The sequence below is a fragment of the Nicotiana tabacum genome, chromosome 7 (assembly GCF_000715075.1).
Source record: "Nicotiana tabacum cultivar K326 chromosome 7, ASM71507v2, whole genome shotgun sequence".
Lineage (NCBI taxonomy): Eukaryota > Viridiplantae > Streptophyta > Magnoliopsida > Solanales > Solanaceae > Nicotiana > Nicotiana tabacum.
The window spans coordinates 50,352,575-50,367,773 of record NC_134086.1 but is presented as its reverse complement, the minus strand read 5'-3'; the positions used below and the strand labels follow the sequence as shown (position 1 = coordinate 50,367,773).

At 36.7% G+C, this 15,199-nt stretch overlaps 2 protein-coding genes across 2 annotated transcripts; one reads left to right on the top strand and one right to left on the bottom strand.

The window, feature by feature from the left end:
• Positions 1-2,439: 2,439 nt before the first annotated feature.
• LOC107770876 (BI1-like protein) lies at positions 2,440-5,392 on the top strand. Its single transcript, XM_016590209.2, has 4 exons — positions 2,440-2,798; positions 4,490-4,603; positions 4,708-4,865; positions 4,980-5,392. The coding sequence occupies exons 1-4, from the start codon at positions 2,537-2,539 to the stop codon at positions 5,184-5,186; spliced, it is 741 nt and encodes a 246-aa protein (XP_016445695.1). The 5' UTR covers positions 2,440-2,536; the 3' UTR covers positions 5,187-5,392.
• Positions 5,393-6,898: 1,506 nt separating this feature from the next.
• On the bottom strand, positions 6,899-8,696 carry LOC107770877 (uncharacterized). Its single transcript, XM_016590210.2, has one exon. The coding sequence runs from the start codon at positions 8,447-8,449 to the stop codon at positions 7,133-7,135; it is 1,317 nt and encodes a 438-aa protein (XP_016445696.1). The 5' UTR covers positions 8,450-8,696; the 3' UTR covers positions 6,899-7,132.
• Positions 8,697-15,199: the final 6,503 nt, after the last annotated feature.

The following is a 15,199-nucleotide window of genomic DNA, read 5'->3' as shown; positions in this document are numbered from 1 at the left end:
AATTCGTCTCATCATTATTGATCCGGGATGGCCCAAACGGCCATGCCAAAGCACAAAAGTATTTGAATCCGTAAACTTCTGGTTTACGATAGAGTGTGCTTCAATTGTACTAATTTTTGAATAGTATAAGCCAGAAGATAAAGTTGGTAACTTTTCTACAATGCATTTCTGGCCAGAAATATTCTTTGTAATACAAAGATATTCCCTGTTCATTTCATCTATTGTCTCTACATGATACCCATTTCGGCGGATATCTATAAAACTCAACAAGTTTCTTCGGGACTTGGAGGAGAACAATGCTTTGTCTATAATAAGTTTTGTTCCCTTAGACAGAAATATTATGGCTCTTCCGGAGCCTTCAATCAAACTTATATTACCAGAAATTGTTGAAACATTTGCTTTTTCCTTATGCAAATAAGAAAAGTATTTCTGATCGTTGAATATGGCATGTGTTGTTCCACTATCAATAACACACATATCTTCATGATTTGTCTTTGATCCAAACATAATTTGAGGGTTATCCATATTCTTCAAAATAACATAAATAAAATATATTATAGTAAATATCATTATCAAAGCATAACTTTTATTTATGTACAACAATTACATAACCATACTATCTATTACAAACAACAAAAATTAAAATATTTACATTTCTATAGATTCACCACCGATTACATGACTTGTTTCTCCTTCTGGGAGTGCAAAGTAATCAGCTACATCCAAATGCATGAAGTCTAAATTATCTTCACAAATAAAATTTGCTTCAGCATTTTTCTCTGTCTTCTTCAGGGAGGCTTGATAAAGCTCAACCAGGTGCTTTGGCGTACGACAAGTACGTGACCAGTGCCCTTTTCCTCCACATCTATAGCATGCATTTTCTACATTTGGCGCTTGCACCGCTTCATGCTTTTGTTCCTTCCTTTTCCACTGCTGGTGGTGAGGAGGCTTCTTTGGTGCATTATTATTACCATGATTAGGGTTTCTTCCCCGACCACGGCCATGACCACGACTGGGGCCACGACCTCTTCCACGTTTAGCTTGGTGGAAGTTCGTCTCATTCACTTCAGGGAATGGACAAGAACCAATAGGTCGACTTTCATGATTTTTCATTAATAGCCCATTATGTTGCTCTGCTATAAGAAGATGTGAGATAAGTTCAGAATACTTTTTAAATCCCATCTCTCGATATTGCTGCTGCAGGAGCATATTCGAGGCATGAAAAGTGGTGAAAGTTTTCTCCAACATATCATGATCAGTAATATTATCACCACATAATTTTAATTGGGAAATAATTCTGAACATAGCAGAATTATACTCACTGATAGATTTAAAATCTTGTAGCCTTAGATGAGTCCAATCATAACGTGCCTGTGGAAGAACGACCATCTTCAGGTGGTCATATCTATCTTTCAAATTATTCCACAGTATGACTGGATCTTTAATAGTGAGATATTCCATTTTCAGGCCCTCATCAAGGTGATGGCGTATGAATATCATTGCTTTGGCACGGTCTTGGTTTGATGCCTGGTTTTTATCCTTGATGGTGTCTGCCAGACCCATCGTATCAAGATGAATTTCAGCATCAAGCACCCAAGACATGTAGCTTTTGCCCGATATATCCAGGGTTACAAATTCAAGTTTAGAAAGATTTGACATTATTTAGGAAAAGAAAGTTCTTACCTCAGATACTTTCAAAATATTTGCTCGAGATGGTAGAGGTTCGTGCTGATAACGTGTTATGAAATAAAGACTATAATGTAAAGACAAGTATAGAGAGAAATTGATATATTATTCGAATTCAAACTGATGTACATAATGAACTGAAATCTCTTCTATTTATAGAAGAAAGGAAGCTGCTCTGTAAGCTGCTACTATAAGCTGTTGTGTAAGCTACTACTACAAGCTGTTGTGTAAGCTACTACTACAAGCTGCAATGTAAGCTACTATAAGCTGCTGTGTAAGCTGTTACAAGCTGGTGTGTAAGCTGATGCTGTACCAGATATGGATAATCTTCTACTGAGAGCAATATTTATCCATAACGGAGTACTGAATGGATAAGCTTATTATATCCGGTATGGATAATCTTCTACCGGGGTAATGTTTATCCATAACTGGGTACTGAAAAGATAAGCCTATTATACCCGGTATGGATAAACTTCTACTGGGGGTAATGTTTATCCATAACCGGGTACCGAAGTGATAAGCTTCTTCAGGAAGCTTATTTCCAATATAGTACTAAATAGATAAACATATTTACGGTGGAGTCCCATATGAATAAGCTTCTTCAGGAAGCTTATTTACAACGGAATACTAAATGAACATCCATAATATAATATATTTATAACAGAAAAATATTATGATATTTTTAGTGGAGAGAGAACTTCAAGTAACATCACAGAAACTTTTATTTTACAATCATTTTCTCAATTGCAAATATCTAAAAATTGACGAATATTACACTCTTTCTCTGTTCCACAACTACCTTTATTTTTTTGTTGAGAGAGGAATAGAGAGAGAGAACTAGATAGCGAAGATGTACGGATTCACGAGCTTGAGCACAGAAAATGATGTGGGAATCAAAGGTGATATAGAGGAAGGAACCCTATATCCAGGTCTTGGATATGGCGAAAATCAGTTGCGTTGGGGTTTTATTCGTAAAGTCTACGGTATTCTCGCCGCTCAGATTCTCCTCACCACCGTCGTCTCCGCCGTTACTGTTCTTTACGCGCCTATTAACGATCTCCTCCGTGGCAATTCTGGCCTTCTTCTAGTCCTCATTTTCCTTCCTTTTGTCCGTAAGTAACCCTAGATCTGTTCATTTTTCGGTTAAATTTATCTCTTTTATTCATGGTTTGTTTCTATTAGGTGCGATCGGTGATTCTTTTTCTAAATCGTTGGCCTTTTAAAATACTCTCGAGGCTATAATGATCTAAAATTTGGTGATTGCTTGTGTACTTTGTATTGTGGATAATTCATCGCTGTAGTACTTTGATTAGAGCGTATTTTACGATCTATAAGTCTAGGTAAATTCTGTCTCCTTTTTTTTATGCTATGACTAGAGCGAATTTTGCGATCCATCGTTTCACCATAAATTATGTCTTTGATTGGGAAAATCATGTCATCTATTAGGTTGTTTTGTTCAAGTTCATGTTCTATGCGTCCATGTTGTATAGTAGTGTAGGTATTTTACCTATCAGGTTAAACTGGCCTAAAATCAGGTGCGGCTTAACGGATTTTGTGGCCTAAAGCCAAAATATATTAAAAGGCCCTTAAATTCCTTTTATAAAATCCATATAATAATGAGATACAAAGCAAACTCCTAGGACTTTGGCCTAGTGGTAAGTGTACAATGCGTGATGTGTGAATTAAGTGCATGTCACAGTAACTTTGCCATAAATGAAAATATGGCATTAAATGAGAGTGCGTGATGTGTGAATTAGGTGCACGTCACAGTTCGGAACTTTGTGATAAGTGAAAATATGGCATTAAATGAGAGAGAAATTTATCGTTATTTATCACTCAACCACATAACTTTAATTAAACCTTTTAAAATATTTTATTAATAATATTTACATAAGATATATGTAACAGAGTACTTAAAATTTGGGCCCTTAATATTTTGGAGGCCTAAGGTAATGGCTTCATTTGTCTTACCCTTAGACCGCCCCTGTCTAAAATAACATCTAACTCTTTGTAGCAAGATCAATATAGTAACCTAAAAAATAAAGTAGTAACTTGTTAGTTATAACCAATTAAATTACACCAATAGCATAAATTTTTACAAATCAATATATATGTCACTTTTGATATTTTAAATCCCTCCGATTTCTGAATTGTGGCTTTAAAGAATTCTCTTCACGGGTATGGGTGTCAAATGCAACATATCGGTGATTGTTTGTGTGCATTATATTTTGATCAAAAAGTTCATCACATTTCTTTATGCTTATATTAAGAGTTGCGATCTACCAGGTTCTTATTTGTATGTGTATAATTGGCATATAACTGTTGATATCTGTTTTCCAAATTGGTACCCTTAGTCACTTAGATTATTCTTCTTCCTTATGGTGTCCAGTCAATGATGCAACCTGAAGGTTTGAGATTTCTTCCTGTACTTTGTTTTGTGATTGCTGGCCAGTGTGAATTTCAATTTTGCAAGTAATTCCATTGCTGTTTTTATCTGCTCCAGTGTATCTGTTTGCACAGATAGTGCATTCATTTGTTTCTCCTTTCAGAACTGTCTTCGACTATATGTTGTTGCTAAATAGAGCTTAATTAGCTGAGAAAAGGGAGGAAACTTGAGGTTACAGTGGTTAGTTTGGTGTTAATAGTGTAGACAACCCTGTTTGGTTTCTTCGCATTTTGTACTTGATGTGCGATCTGATGCTTCTGGATCTCACTCATAACAAATTTTCCAAAAGTTTCAACCTGTCTGCACTTCGCTTCCCCTTTCTAGAGGCTAGACCAGTGATAGTTTGTATCTGTGCAGTGCTGTGGCCCTTGCATGTATATCAGCAAAAGCATCCGTTGAATTTTGTTTTCCTTGGCCTCTTCACTGCTTCTTTGAGTCTCACGGTTGGTGTAAGCTGCGCTAATACTGATGGTGAGTAGTTTCTCTACTTTATGAAGCTTTCTTTTTTGGCATTTGTTTGGCCTTCTTCATACACATCTTGGATGATTTGCTCATACTCTGCTCTGAAATTACAGGAAAAATTGTCCTTGAAGCTTTGATCTTGACATCAGCTGTAGTTTCAGCTCTGACTGGATACACATTCTGGGCTTCTAGGAAGGGCAAGGACTTCAGCTATCTGGGTCCAATACTGTTTACTAGCCTCTTTGTACTTATCCTGACTGGATTCATGCAGGTTGGTTTAACCTTTCCTTCTGCTCCTTAGCCTGGAAACCAATATGAGAAAATAGTAGTACTTTTTATATGACCTATTTGCAGCTGTGACTTATGATAGTTTGCCCATGTGCAGATGTTCTTCCCTCTAGGATCCGCAACTAATGCTCTTATCGGTGCAGTCAGTGCTATAATTTTCTGTGGATACATTGTATATGACACAGACAACCTGATTAAGAGGTTCACATATGATGAGTACATCTGGGCATCCGTCACTCTGTACCTGGATATTCTGAACCTGTTCTTAACCATTCTGCGGATTCTGAGGCAGGGAGACAACTAGGTGCAGGGAGTGTCACCTGATGCGCATTTGTTTTTAACAATTTTAAGAATTTTGCTTTGCTTTGCTTTGTTTAAGAATTATGCAGATAGATCGTGCGTCTCTCTACTCGTATATTACTTGTAAGTAGTGTTAAAGTTTCCAATGTTTTGATGGTGTCAAGTACAATTTCCCGAAGTTCAAAATAAAGTATCACTGATGTTGCACAATTTCTGATCGGCCTTGCAGAGCTCAAACATATCAGTATATTTTTGAACCGAGTATGCGGAAGGTTTCTGCGCCTACTATAAGTAGATATGGAGGTGCTGAATGCCCAAATTTTCAGCTTGTAGGATGTAGTTATCCTTATAAATCCTCCTCGCATTGTACTCCCTTTAAACGTGTGAGCGTAGCAGTGTCAGGTTACTTGAGGATCCGTGTCTCTTACACAATTACTGATCAGCTCTTACGTTGATGCTCAGGTAATCTAGTTAATGCTTCATCTTTAGGGGGTTGCGGGTAACCATACTGGCTGGGAATAAAACCAAGAAAATAGCACAATGCTTTTTAGAGGTAGATACCCCTTGTCAGTTGTCATGAACATTTAATGATATTTCTTACCCCCAAAATGTGCGACGTTATATGAAACAACTTGTATGTGGCTAGATTGCAACAACTTGTATGTGGCCATATGCAGGAACTCGCTAGCAATTCAGCCTAAAAGGGAATATGATAAAACATCACAAGCAAAATAAATAGAATTGCCATTGCATCTAGAGCACGGTACTTCCAAATCAACTATGGCATCTTATTCAAAAAGGTTATTACTATAACACTAGAGTTCAATTTTCTTTTAAGCCAAAGGGGAAGATAACTACGGTGAGAAGGTCAATGCTAAGTTGCTAACTGATCTGTTCTAGCTTACTGATATAGTTTAGCTTACGATAACTAAGGAACTAAGCCTCTAATCGAGGAAAAGCTCAACCGTGGAGTAATTCCACCAAATTTTTTGCATCACAGAACACCGTAATTACAAGGCATTATTTCACGTAAAAGTAAAAAAGGAAAAGGCAAAGTACAACTCAAGAAAATTGTATATGTAGGGACTTATAGCCTGTTTCGTCAAGCTTCTAAATTTTGCATATTATGAAAAACGTTTTTTTCAAAAGTACTTTTGATAAGATATAGTTTGTGTTTGAATAATTAATTTGAAAAATATTTTTGAGCAACAATTCAATGTTTGGCCAAGCTTTTAAGAAGTGCTTCTAAGTGTATTTTTCTTAAAAGTGTTTGTGGAGAGAAGTTACTTTTTTTCTGTTTCTACTCAAACGCACTTTTTTCCATCAAAAAGCTTGGCCAAACACCTTAATAAAAAATAAAAAAACACTTTTGGCCAAAACAAAAACTTGGCCATTCACATAATTGACCTTAACAGCCACAATAAAGGAATTGCTCTAGGGCCGTAAAACAAGGATCCCGATACTAATGCAAATCCAAGGGAAGGTACAGATCCAAAATAAAATGCTATAACTGCAGGCGTATGCTGTTAGGAGCACTAAGCTGCATCAATGATAGGTAGACTTTGAGATTCAAAAGCGTCAAGAAACTTGCACGTTCGCACCCATCAAAAAAAAAAGAAGGCACTTGCAAGTTCACATCAGATATCACATTCAGTATATGCCATTTCAAGAAAGAAAAAAATAAAAAAGGAAAAGTGTTTTTCCAAAGATTAGAGGTTTCAGATGCAGATCCAAGCACAATATGAATTTTCTGTTAACAGAGAGAATAGACCAAAAGTAGCAGTTGGCAGATACAGTTGCTTAAATTTTAAAAAAATGAAAAATGATATATACATTATTCTTATAAAGCCATAAAAAACCACCTCTGCTATATTCTGCAATGGACACTTGGAAAGTAAACCATAATACTAGCCGAGAGCAAATAACAACTTCACAAGACAAGGAGCATTATCATGATTTAGCAGTTTCATCATCATCCTCAATATCCCATGACAGCTCTTCCTCCTCCTCAGCAGCAGTCAATCGCTTCCTCAAATCAGATTTACTTGGGCTCATTCTCTCGGGCACCTTAATCTCATCACCACTTCCAATATCTTCGATCTCATCCCACCCAAGATCATCTCCCTCGTGCGAAGATAATTGGCTAGAAATAACTGAAAAATCACTGTTATCATTCTTACCTTCTGAACTACCCCGATCACCCCTCGATTCAGCATCATCTACTCTTCCTTCCAAACTTCCTTTCTCATCCCCGTCATCACTTTTCGTCTCTAGACCTTTTTCTTTCTCATCTTCTCCGCTTACGGATCTACTTGCCTCGTCTTCAACCTCTAAACAATCCATTTTCTTCTGAATCTCTTCTTTCAAAACATCTTCACTAGCAACACGGCTGGTCCCCTCCGTATCCTCATTATCTTCATCCTCAACATCCCAACTCAATTCCTCTTCTTCCTCACCGGAGATCGCTCTCTTCACAAGCCTCGCCCGTGCTTCTTCTGCTTTCCTTATTCTATAAACCTTGTAAAAGTATCGGCTCCAGAACATCTCCCGGTCAATCCTATGCAGAACAACCTCACTATAAATCTCATCAATTACACCATTTTCCTTAATCAAATCCTCAATTTCCCCGCTCTTCTCCTCCAATACAAATCCCAATTTCCACTCGTTATAATCACTCGAATCCTCTGGCTCTTCACAATACGTTTTCGCATCACACTGAACCGCTCGAATCGTCGCATCAATTCTACTATAAGGTTTTGCATCCAAGTTCAAATTTTGCTCTAAACTACTAGTTCTCCCTAAACTCCTACTAGTACTATTTTCAGATAATTCGCTATCAGAATCATTAACAAGGATCGAGTCCTTACCGTGAGCAATGATCTCTGTTACAGTGGAGCCGATATTGTCGATCGCTTGACCAACCGATTCGAGCGATTCCTGTGCAACAGCGGCGCCAGATTCAAGCCGAGCCGGCAAGTCCTTAACGGCACGGCTAGCAACTTCACGGATAGTAGCGGTTTCCTTTTTCAAACCGGAGCTGAACTCTTCGAGCTCGCGGCGGTAATTTTGCATCACGGATTCGGATTTCGATGCTATGGTTTTGAACAAGCTCGAACCGAAAGTCCATGCGTCTGATATGGCTGGAATATTAGGGTTAGGGTTTGGGGATTCGGGTTGAGATTGAGAATTTGATGGAGAAGAAGGGGCGTTTTCGGAATCGGAAAGTTCTTCTGGATCATCGGCGAATACAGATTTGAAGAAATCCATGAGAAAAAGGAGAAATTTTTAACACTTAAGTGTGATATGATATTTATATTGCTGTAGCAGAGGCGCGTGTTGGACAAGCGCTATAGGCCTATACTTTCGCCGGAAAATTCGCAACGGCGGCGGAGACGTACAGAAGATATGAAAGGGATTTGTTAAGTAGGCGCAAGGTACAACATGCTTGTCCAACTAACTTAATTGAGTTCCGTAACGAAAACAATAAAGAAATGCTATTTTTGGTAACTAATAAATAAAAAAAGAAAGAAGGAGAAGAGAATGGTCCACCGACAAGTTTTTATTTTTAACTTTTCTTTTTTTATTCTGGTTGGATGAGAGATCTTTCTATTTTTGCCCCGAAATCTCAAAGTTTAGTTTCTTTACCAAATACGTAGACGGCAAAAATTCAAGAAGTTTAACGGAATTAGGGGGTGTCAATGGTCCGGTTCGGCCGGTTATTTTATAAAATTTGTACTGTATTAATTTTTCGGTTATTCTATTATTTATAATCAAAATTAGATTTTTCGAAATCATTCCAATCATATCGGTTTCATTTCGGTATCCATATGATTCGGTTAATTTTCGATATTTTTTTAAATGTCATGTAAAATTCATAAGTAAAAGTAGAATGCAATAACATACATTCTTTTATAAGACTTAGCAAAACTCTCTAGATATTTTTACTGTTTAAAGAGTGATGAATTAAAAAACATGAAAGATGGCTAGAGTATAGATGCACAACTATTCGACAGCAACGTAAAAAAAACCAAGTAAACACAAAGAAAATATAAATCACACGAGTGGAAAGATATTAACCAAACTGGGACTCAAGAATAAAGTCTATATTAAATATTCAAAAAGATAAGTCTAAATTATATGAAAGGAAACATATTCAATACATTGTAGTTTGTTACTCATAATCGCTACAATACTTTATGTCTTGTTAATAAAGATACTTGAAATAACTTAGTTTAAGTATAAGTAGCATAATAGGTTTTAGGAATTAGTATTTTGAGTTTAATTTATTGGCTTGTAGCAGTTTTCATAATTCCAAGGCCTAATGAAAAATTTAATGCTTTATTAGTTTTAAACTTACTATATTAATATATTTTTCACATGTAAAATTTATTCGATACGGTTCGGTATTTTTTCGGTTTATTTTTATAAAATAAAAAATCTACCCTAATTATCGGTACGATTATAGATTTATATAAAAACCTTTGGTTTCTTTAAAAGAAACCTAAAAATCGGTTCGGTGCGGTGCGATACGGTGGGTTTAATCGGTTTTCAAATATTCATTGACACCCCTAAACGGAATGTCCTCTTTTAAATCGCTTTTTTTAATTTTGTACTTTTTTTAAAAAGTTTTCACAAATATAGACCCACACACAACAGAGGTGGCTATAAAGCCTTTGCTTTAAGCCTTCTAGATTTTGGGGCCCCAAAAATATTTTTAGTTATAAATTTTTAATTTTATGTTCGCTTAAACAATGTCTGAAGTTTATAAAGTGTAAAATCGTAAATATAAAAAATATTTACCATATATAGCTAACTCAATAAAGAAAAAACTACAAAAACAAAAGTCCTCAGTCATTAGTCCTTATGCTCAACTTAAGAAAATGTATACTTTTATAGTTGCACCAAATAAATTTCATAAGTTATTGTTGTGAAGCAAGTATAAAGGCCCACAGGCTAGAAGATATGAATGAGATCGGGTCAATTGAGATTATTGGCAGTGAAATGTTAGAAAATTATATTGGATTAGTTACCTCCTATAACAAATGTTGATACCTTATTTATTTTAAATAAATACTCTTTTAAAAAAATATATTTCATAGCTATCTTTTAATTTTTAATAGCCAAATATCTATTTATGGTCACCTCCTACCCTTAAGCCATAAAATACGCTTTGTATTATTTTTCTCTCTCATTCTTTCGGATTTTTCTCCACTCTCTCTCTCTGAACGCTTTGTATAATAGTGGAAATACAAGGACTACATAGCAAATCCGAAATTCAACGGGTAAAAATCATGAGAGATTTGAGATGAGTTTCTTTTCTTCAAGTGTTTGCCCTAATATTGGTGTGTAGTTTTCAGGTACCAATCTCTTCATACGGTTGTGCTTGGGGAAGGCATGGTGCCTCTTGAAGTTTAGATCTGAACAAAGGAGATGCACTTGCAAGCTGAATATGGTTTCGCTGCTCATTGGAGACTCTTCTTTTGTAAATCAGATGGTAGAATGGGCTCGTTGGGTTGTTACCTGGCAGCGTGAGACAATGAACCGAGACCAATCATGTGTTGGCCACACTTCCTCTCTCTCTCAATGCTTTGTATAATAGCTAACGCGTTCTCTTCTGCTCCATGAAGGAAATTCAATAGCAAGATAGGGTTGTTCTTGAACAAAGACGATGGAGTTTGGGGCTGAGCAACTTGAAGATTCTGTTAATATATTTCAATGTATCTCGCTGCATTTTCATGTATATATTTCATTGTATTCATTGTCTTTTTTTTTTCATTGTATTTCAATGTATCTTATTGTATTCCATGTATTTCATTGTATTCACTATCTCGTTGTATTCCATGAATGTCTTCATATATTTTTTTAATTAATATAGTTTATGTATTCAGATGTATATATGTATTCAAATTGCTCTATTTTTGTTGTATTTTTCGGCTGGGAAAAATATCCAACATATTTTAATTGAGTTTGTTGAGTTAGATTAGGATTCTATTATGTTAATTGATTCACTTTTCGTTTAAAAACAGCTGAATAGACCATGAATTGCACTATTTACGTTATTGTATTCACAAATACATATCGTGAATACAGTCGAATACAATAATCTGTCTAGCTGTAATTTCCTGTTTCACGCCGTGAATATAGTCGAATACAGTTGAATACAAAAATCTTTCTAGCTGCAATCCCCTGTTTCACGCCTAGAAATGCTACTGTATTCATGAATACAATAGCTTAAATGCATCGAATACACTCTAAAACCTGAAAAAATAGCCATAGGAAGTAATATAGTAAATGATAGCTACAACTAGCTAATAACCACTAAAACATAGTGGTTTCTGAAAGTTTCTCAATTATATTTGAGATTCAGGTCCAGTTAGCAAGTGGTTAAAAAGGACTACCGGTTTGGAATGAAGCATTATGCCAATTATGTTGAAACCTCGATCAGTCTCTCTCATCCCATTCTCTCTAGTTTTTCATCCCCTTTCTTCTTAGTTTTAGATTGCAATTTCTCTCCTCATCTACTCTCTATTTTCTTTAGTGTTATTTTCTACTCTTTTATTGCTATTTAGTTATTGTAATTTCGTTTGGTGAGTAATATAGTCACTTGGTTTGCGTGTGATATCCAGTTTGTTACATTGGTGATTTCATCCAGAGGTCTTCAATTCAATGGAGGACCAAAAACTCAAACTCAAGGCTCTCGTTGATGCGTCTGTGAAGGAAGTGACGGATTCCTTTTCAAGGGATATCGCTGAGATTCAGAGTATGTTACAAGATGTGGTGGGGAAAATGGCTCCGACCGCTTATCAGTCTCGCTTCGGGTTGCGTTCGTCCATGGAAGCTCTGTCGGTGAAAAATACCCAGATTCAGCGGTGATGATCCTGCGGCGTGTGTATTTCAGGTAGAGCAATATTTCACACGCTATAATGTTTTTCCAGATCATAAATTGTCATTCGCTTCTTTATATTTGGATGGAGAGGCTTTGGATTGGTATTGTTGGTTATATCGAAACAAACAACTCGCTGATTGGGATCATTTCGTGGAAAAATTGTTTATCCATTATCGAACTCGGAGGCGTGAAGCACCTGACAGTCGTTTAGCCTTTCTCCAGAAGCCTACCACAGTGGACTATTGTCCAACACGAGCTGCAGCTATTCCACCAGGGAGTGCCATGGCCAGAACGCCCTCGCCTCAATTCTGGAATCCACACTCAGACTGCAATAAACTGAACTCTGCCCACAAAGTGTTTGAAAAACAGTTGGATAGGGAAACTAGTGTTGTAGATGATAAAACAACGATACCAACAGCTGATGCTACTAAACCGGAGGTTGAGGACGAAGATGCAGCAGTACAAGTCACAATTGATAAAGGTACTAAAGTTTTGCTAACTCAAGCAAAAGAGAAGATGGACAATTCGGATTTGGATGACAACGATGAGGATTTCCGGCCTCCTATTCTTGCAGTTGGGGAAGAAAATCTCCAAAGAGATGAAGCGGGCCAGCGATGCCAACCTAAATTTATCAAATCAACTCAAAATACGGTGATTGCTTCTTTCTCCATAAGCAAGCAACTGCAGCTCACAGATGCAAGCGCTAATGTTTTGGTAAACAAGGTGCATAAGCTGTTTAATATTTGTTCTAAAAAAACAGGGCAATCATTGATTGACAATGAAATGGTCGACGAACGAAGTGACACCTTGATTTTGGATGGAACCCAATTGATGCACAAACATATATTCATACACTTCCCATTTGATCCTGGTGAGTCTGTTCCTCTATCCATTAAGTTCGAGTACTTGAATATGCATTTAGATACATTGCACTGGCTGCCTATTGCACTGTATTCTGGTGTGTTTGGCCTTGATGGTACTATGGAAGGAGGAAAGCTAATTAATGAAATGTCCAGAAGAAAAATGGATGTACAGACTATTCAACCTCGACCGACACGTCCACTTCCAAAATCACCTTTCTCAGCCTTACTATTGGAGTTCCTATCACATGTTGTGCATTCTGTTGAAATAGCGAAGAAACTCAACTTAGATGGGCTTGTCGTAATTGGTGGGTATGGTTCCAAAATAACTGCTCGTCTTCTTGTTGCAAACTTCTATAGTAAAATGCAGCCTGCAATAACTGCACTTGATGCCATGTTACAGGAATGGAAAGTATTAGACTTGAGGAGTGGATATAAGGTGAAGCTTCAAACTGTGCACCTTGTTGGTTACACATTTTATGGTGTCATTGAAATGGTAGAGTTGGCTGCACACCATAGATTACGTCATGGCTTAAGTGATGCATTAGTTTATGTTATCCTCTTGAACAAGTGTGTGATTGTAGGGCATGTTATGACTGAACTCAATGTGATAAGGCTGATTTTTTTTTACTGTAAATCAAATAGAACATGGTTGCAATTGGTTGATTGCAGTTACAATGGCGAGATTTGATGGGGAGCGAACTACAACTGTGCATCAGTGCTTCAAGGTGGATAACTTTAACTTCGGTGGGTCTGAGCATGTTAAGGAGTATGGTTTGTATCATTCTAAAAGTACTCTTGATGGAATCTTTGGCATCCAAATATCTGGGACTATTACCTACATTTTGAACTATCATGTGACTTTTTCATTAGATAAAGCAGGAAATGACTCTACTGGTACCACAAAGGATCTCATCTGGGCATCACTTTCAATAGTGAAAGCTAACACAATTATTCTTCCCCTTTCATCAGGAATTGATATTGAAGAAAGATGGAGTAAAAATGGCATCACAGATACTGCTAGCTGTGAGTTGCTATTGAAAAGTATAGCAAATGTCCCTCACATTGCTGAGAAAGTTCCTGGGACAACAAATAGTGCTGCTAAGCTTAGACATATAACTTATGGAAGTTTGAGTGACACCATTAGGTGCTTTGCTCTTTTGGACACATCTCAAATCGTTGCACTTCTTTGCCATGTTATCTGTTATACATTTATTGTTCTTCTGAAGCTAAGCAATAAAGATGAGCCCAAGTCTAAACTCCAAGCTACCAACCAAATTATGATATTGTTCCTAAAAGTTTTTGCCTATCGTAGCCCTTGTGTTTATAATACTCTAAATTGCCCAACGAGCTTTTCTTGCTTGAACCTTGAGGACAAGGTTCTTTTTGAGGGCGAGAGTATTGTTGTGAAGCAAGTTGACTTCATAAGGGCCCATAGACTAGAAGAGATGAATGAGATTGGGTCAATTGAGATTATTGGGGGAGTAAAATGTTAGAGAATTATATTTGGGATCTAGGCCCAGTTAGCAAGTGGTTAAAAAGGACTACTGGTTTGGAAAGAAGGATTATGCCAATTATGTTGAAGCCTCGCTCAGTCTCTCTCATCCCGTTCTCTCTAGTTTCTCATCCCCTTTCTTCTTAGCTTTAGATTGTAATTTCTCTCCTCATCTACTCTCTATTTCCTTTAGTGTTATTTTCTACTGTTCTATTGTTATTTGGTTGTTGTAATTCCGTTTAGTGAGTAATATAGTCAGTTGGTTTGCGTGTGATATCCCGTTTGTTACCGTTATCATATTTCTTTCTCAGTTACCAAAAGTTGTACTCACTACAAAGAATGCATATTTAAATTCTACGAACTGTTATGAAATAAAGACTATAATGTAAAGACAAGTATAGAGAGAAACTGATATATTATTCGAATTCAAACTGATGTACATAATGAACTGAAATCTCTTCTATTTATAGAAGAAAGGAAGCTGCTCTGTAAGCTGCTGTGTAAGCTACTACTACAAGCTGCAGTGTAAGCTACTATAAGCTGCTGTGTAAGCTGCTACTACAAGCTGCTGCTGTACCAGATATGAATAATCTTCTACTGAGAGCAATATTTATCCATAACGGAGTACTGAATGGATAAGCTTATTATACCCGGTATGGATAATCTTCTACCGTGGGTATTGTTTATCCATAACTGGGTACTGAAAAGATAAGCCTATTATACCCGGTATGGATAAACTTCTACTGGGGGTAATGTTTATCCATAACCGGGTACCG

What these genes read in the sequence shown, in the direction of transcription:
- LOC107770876 (XM_016590209.2), top strand. Translation starts at nt 2,537, where the DNA reads ATGTACGGATTCACGAGCTTGAGCACAGAAAATGATGTGGGAATCAAA. An exon ending in CATTTTCCTTCCTTTTGTCC is followed by an intron (nt 2,799 to 4,489) that starts GTAAGTAACCCT and finishes GTATCTGTGCAG; the next exon opens with TGCTGTGGCCCTTGCATGTA. An exon ending in TCCTGACTGGATTCATGCAG is followed by an intron (nt 4,866 to 4,979) that starts GTTGGTTTAACC and finishes GCCCATGTGCAG; the next exon opens with ATGTTCTTCCCTCTAGGATC.
- LOC107770877 (XM_016590210.2), bottom strand. Translation starts at nt 8,449, where the DNA reads ATGGATTTCTTCAAATCTGTATTCGCCGATGATCCAGAAGAACTTTCC.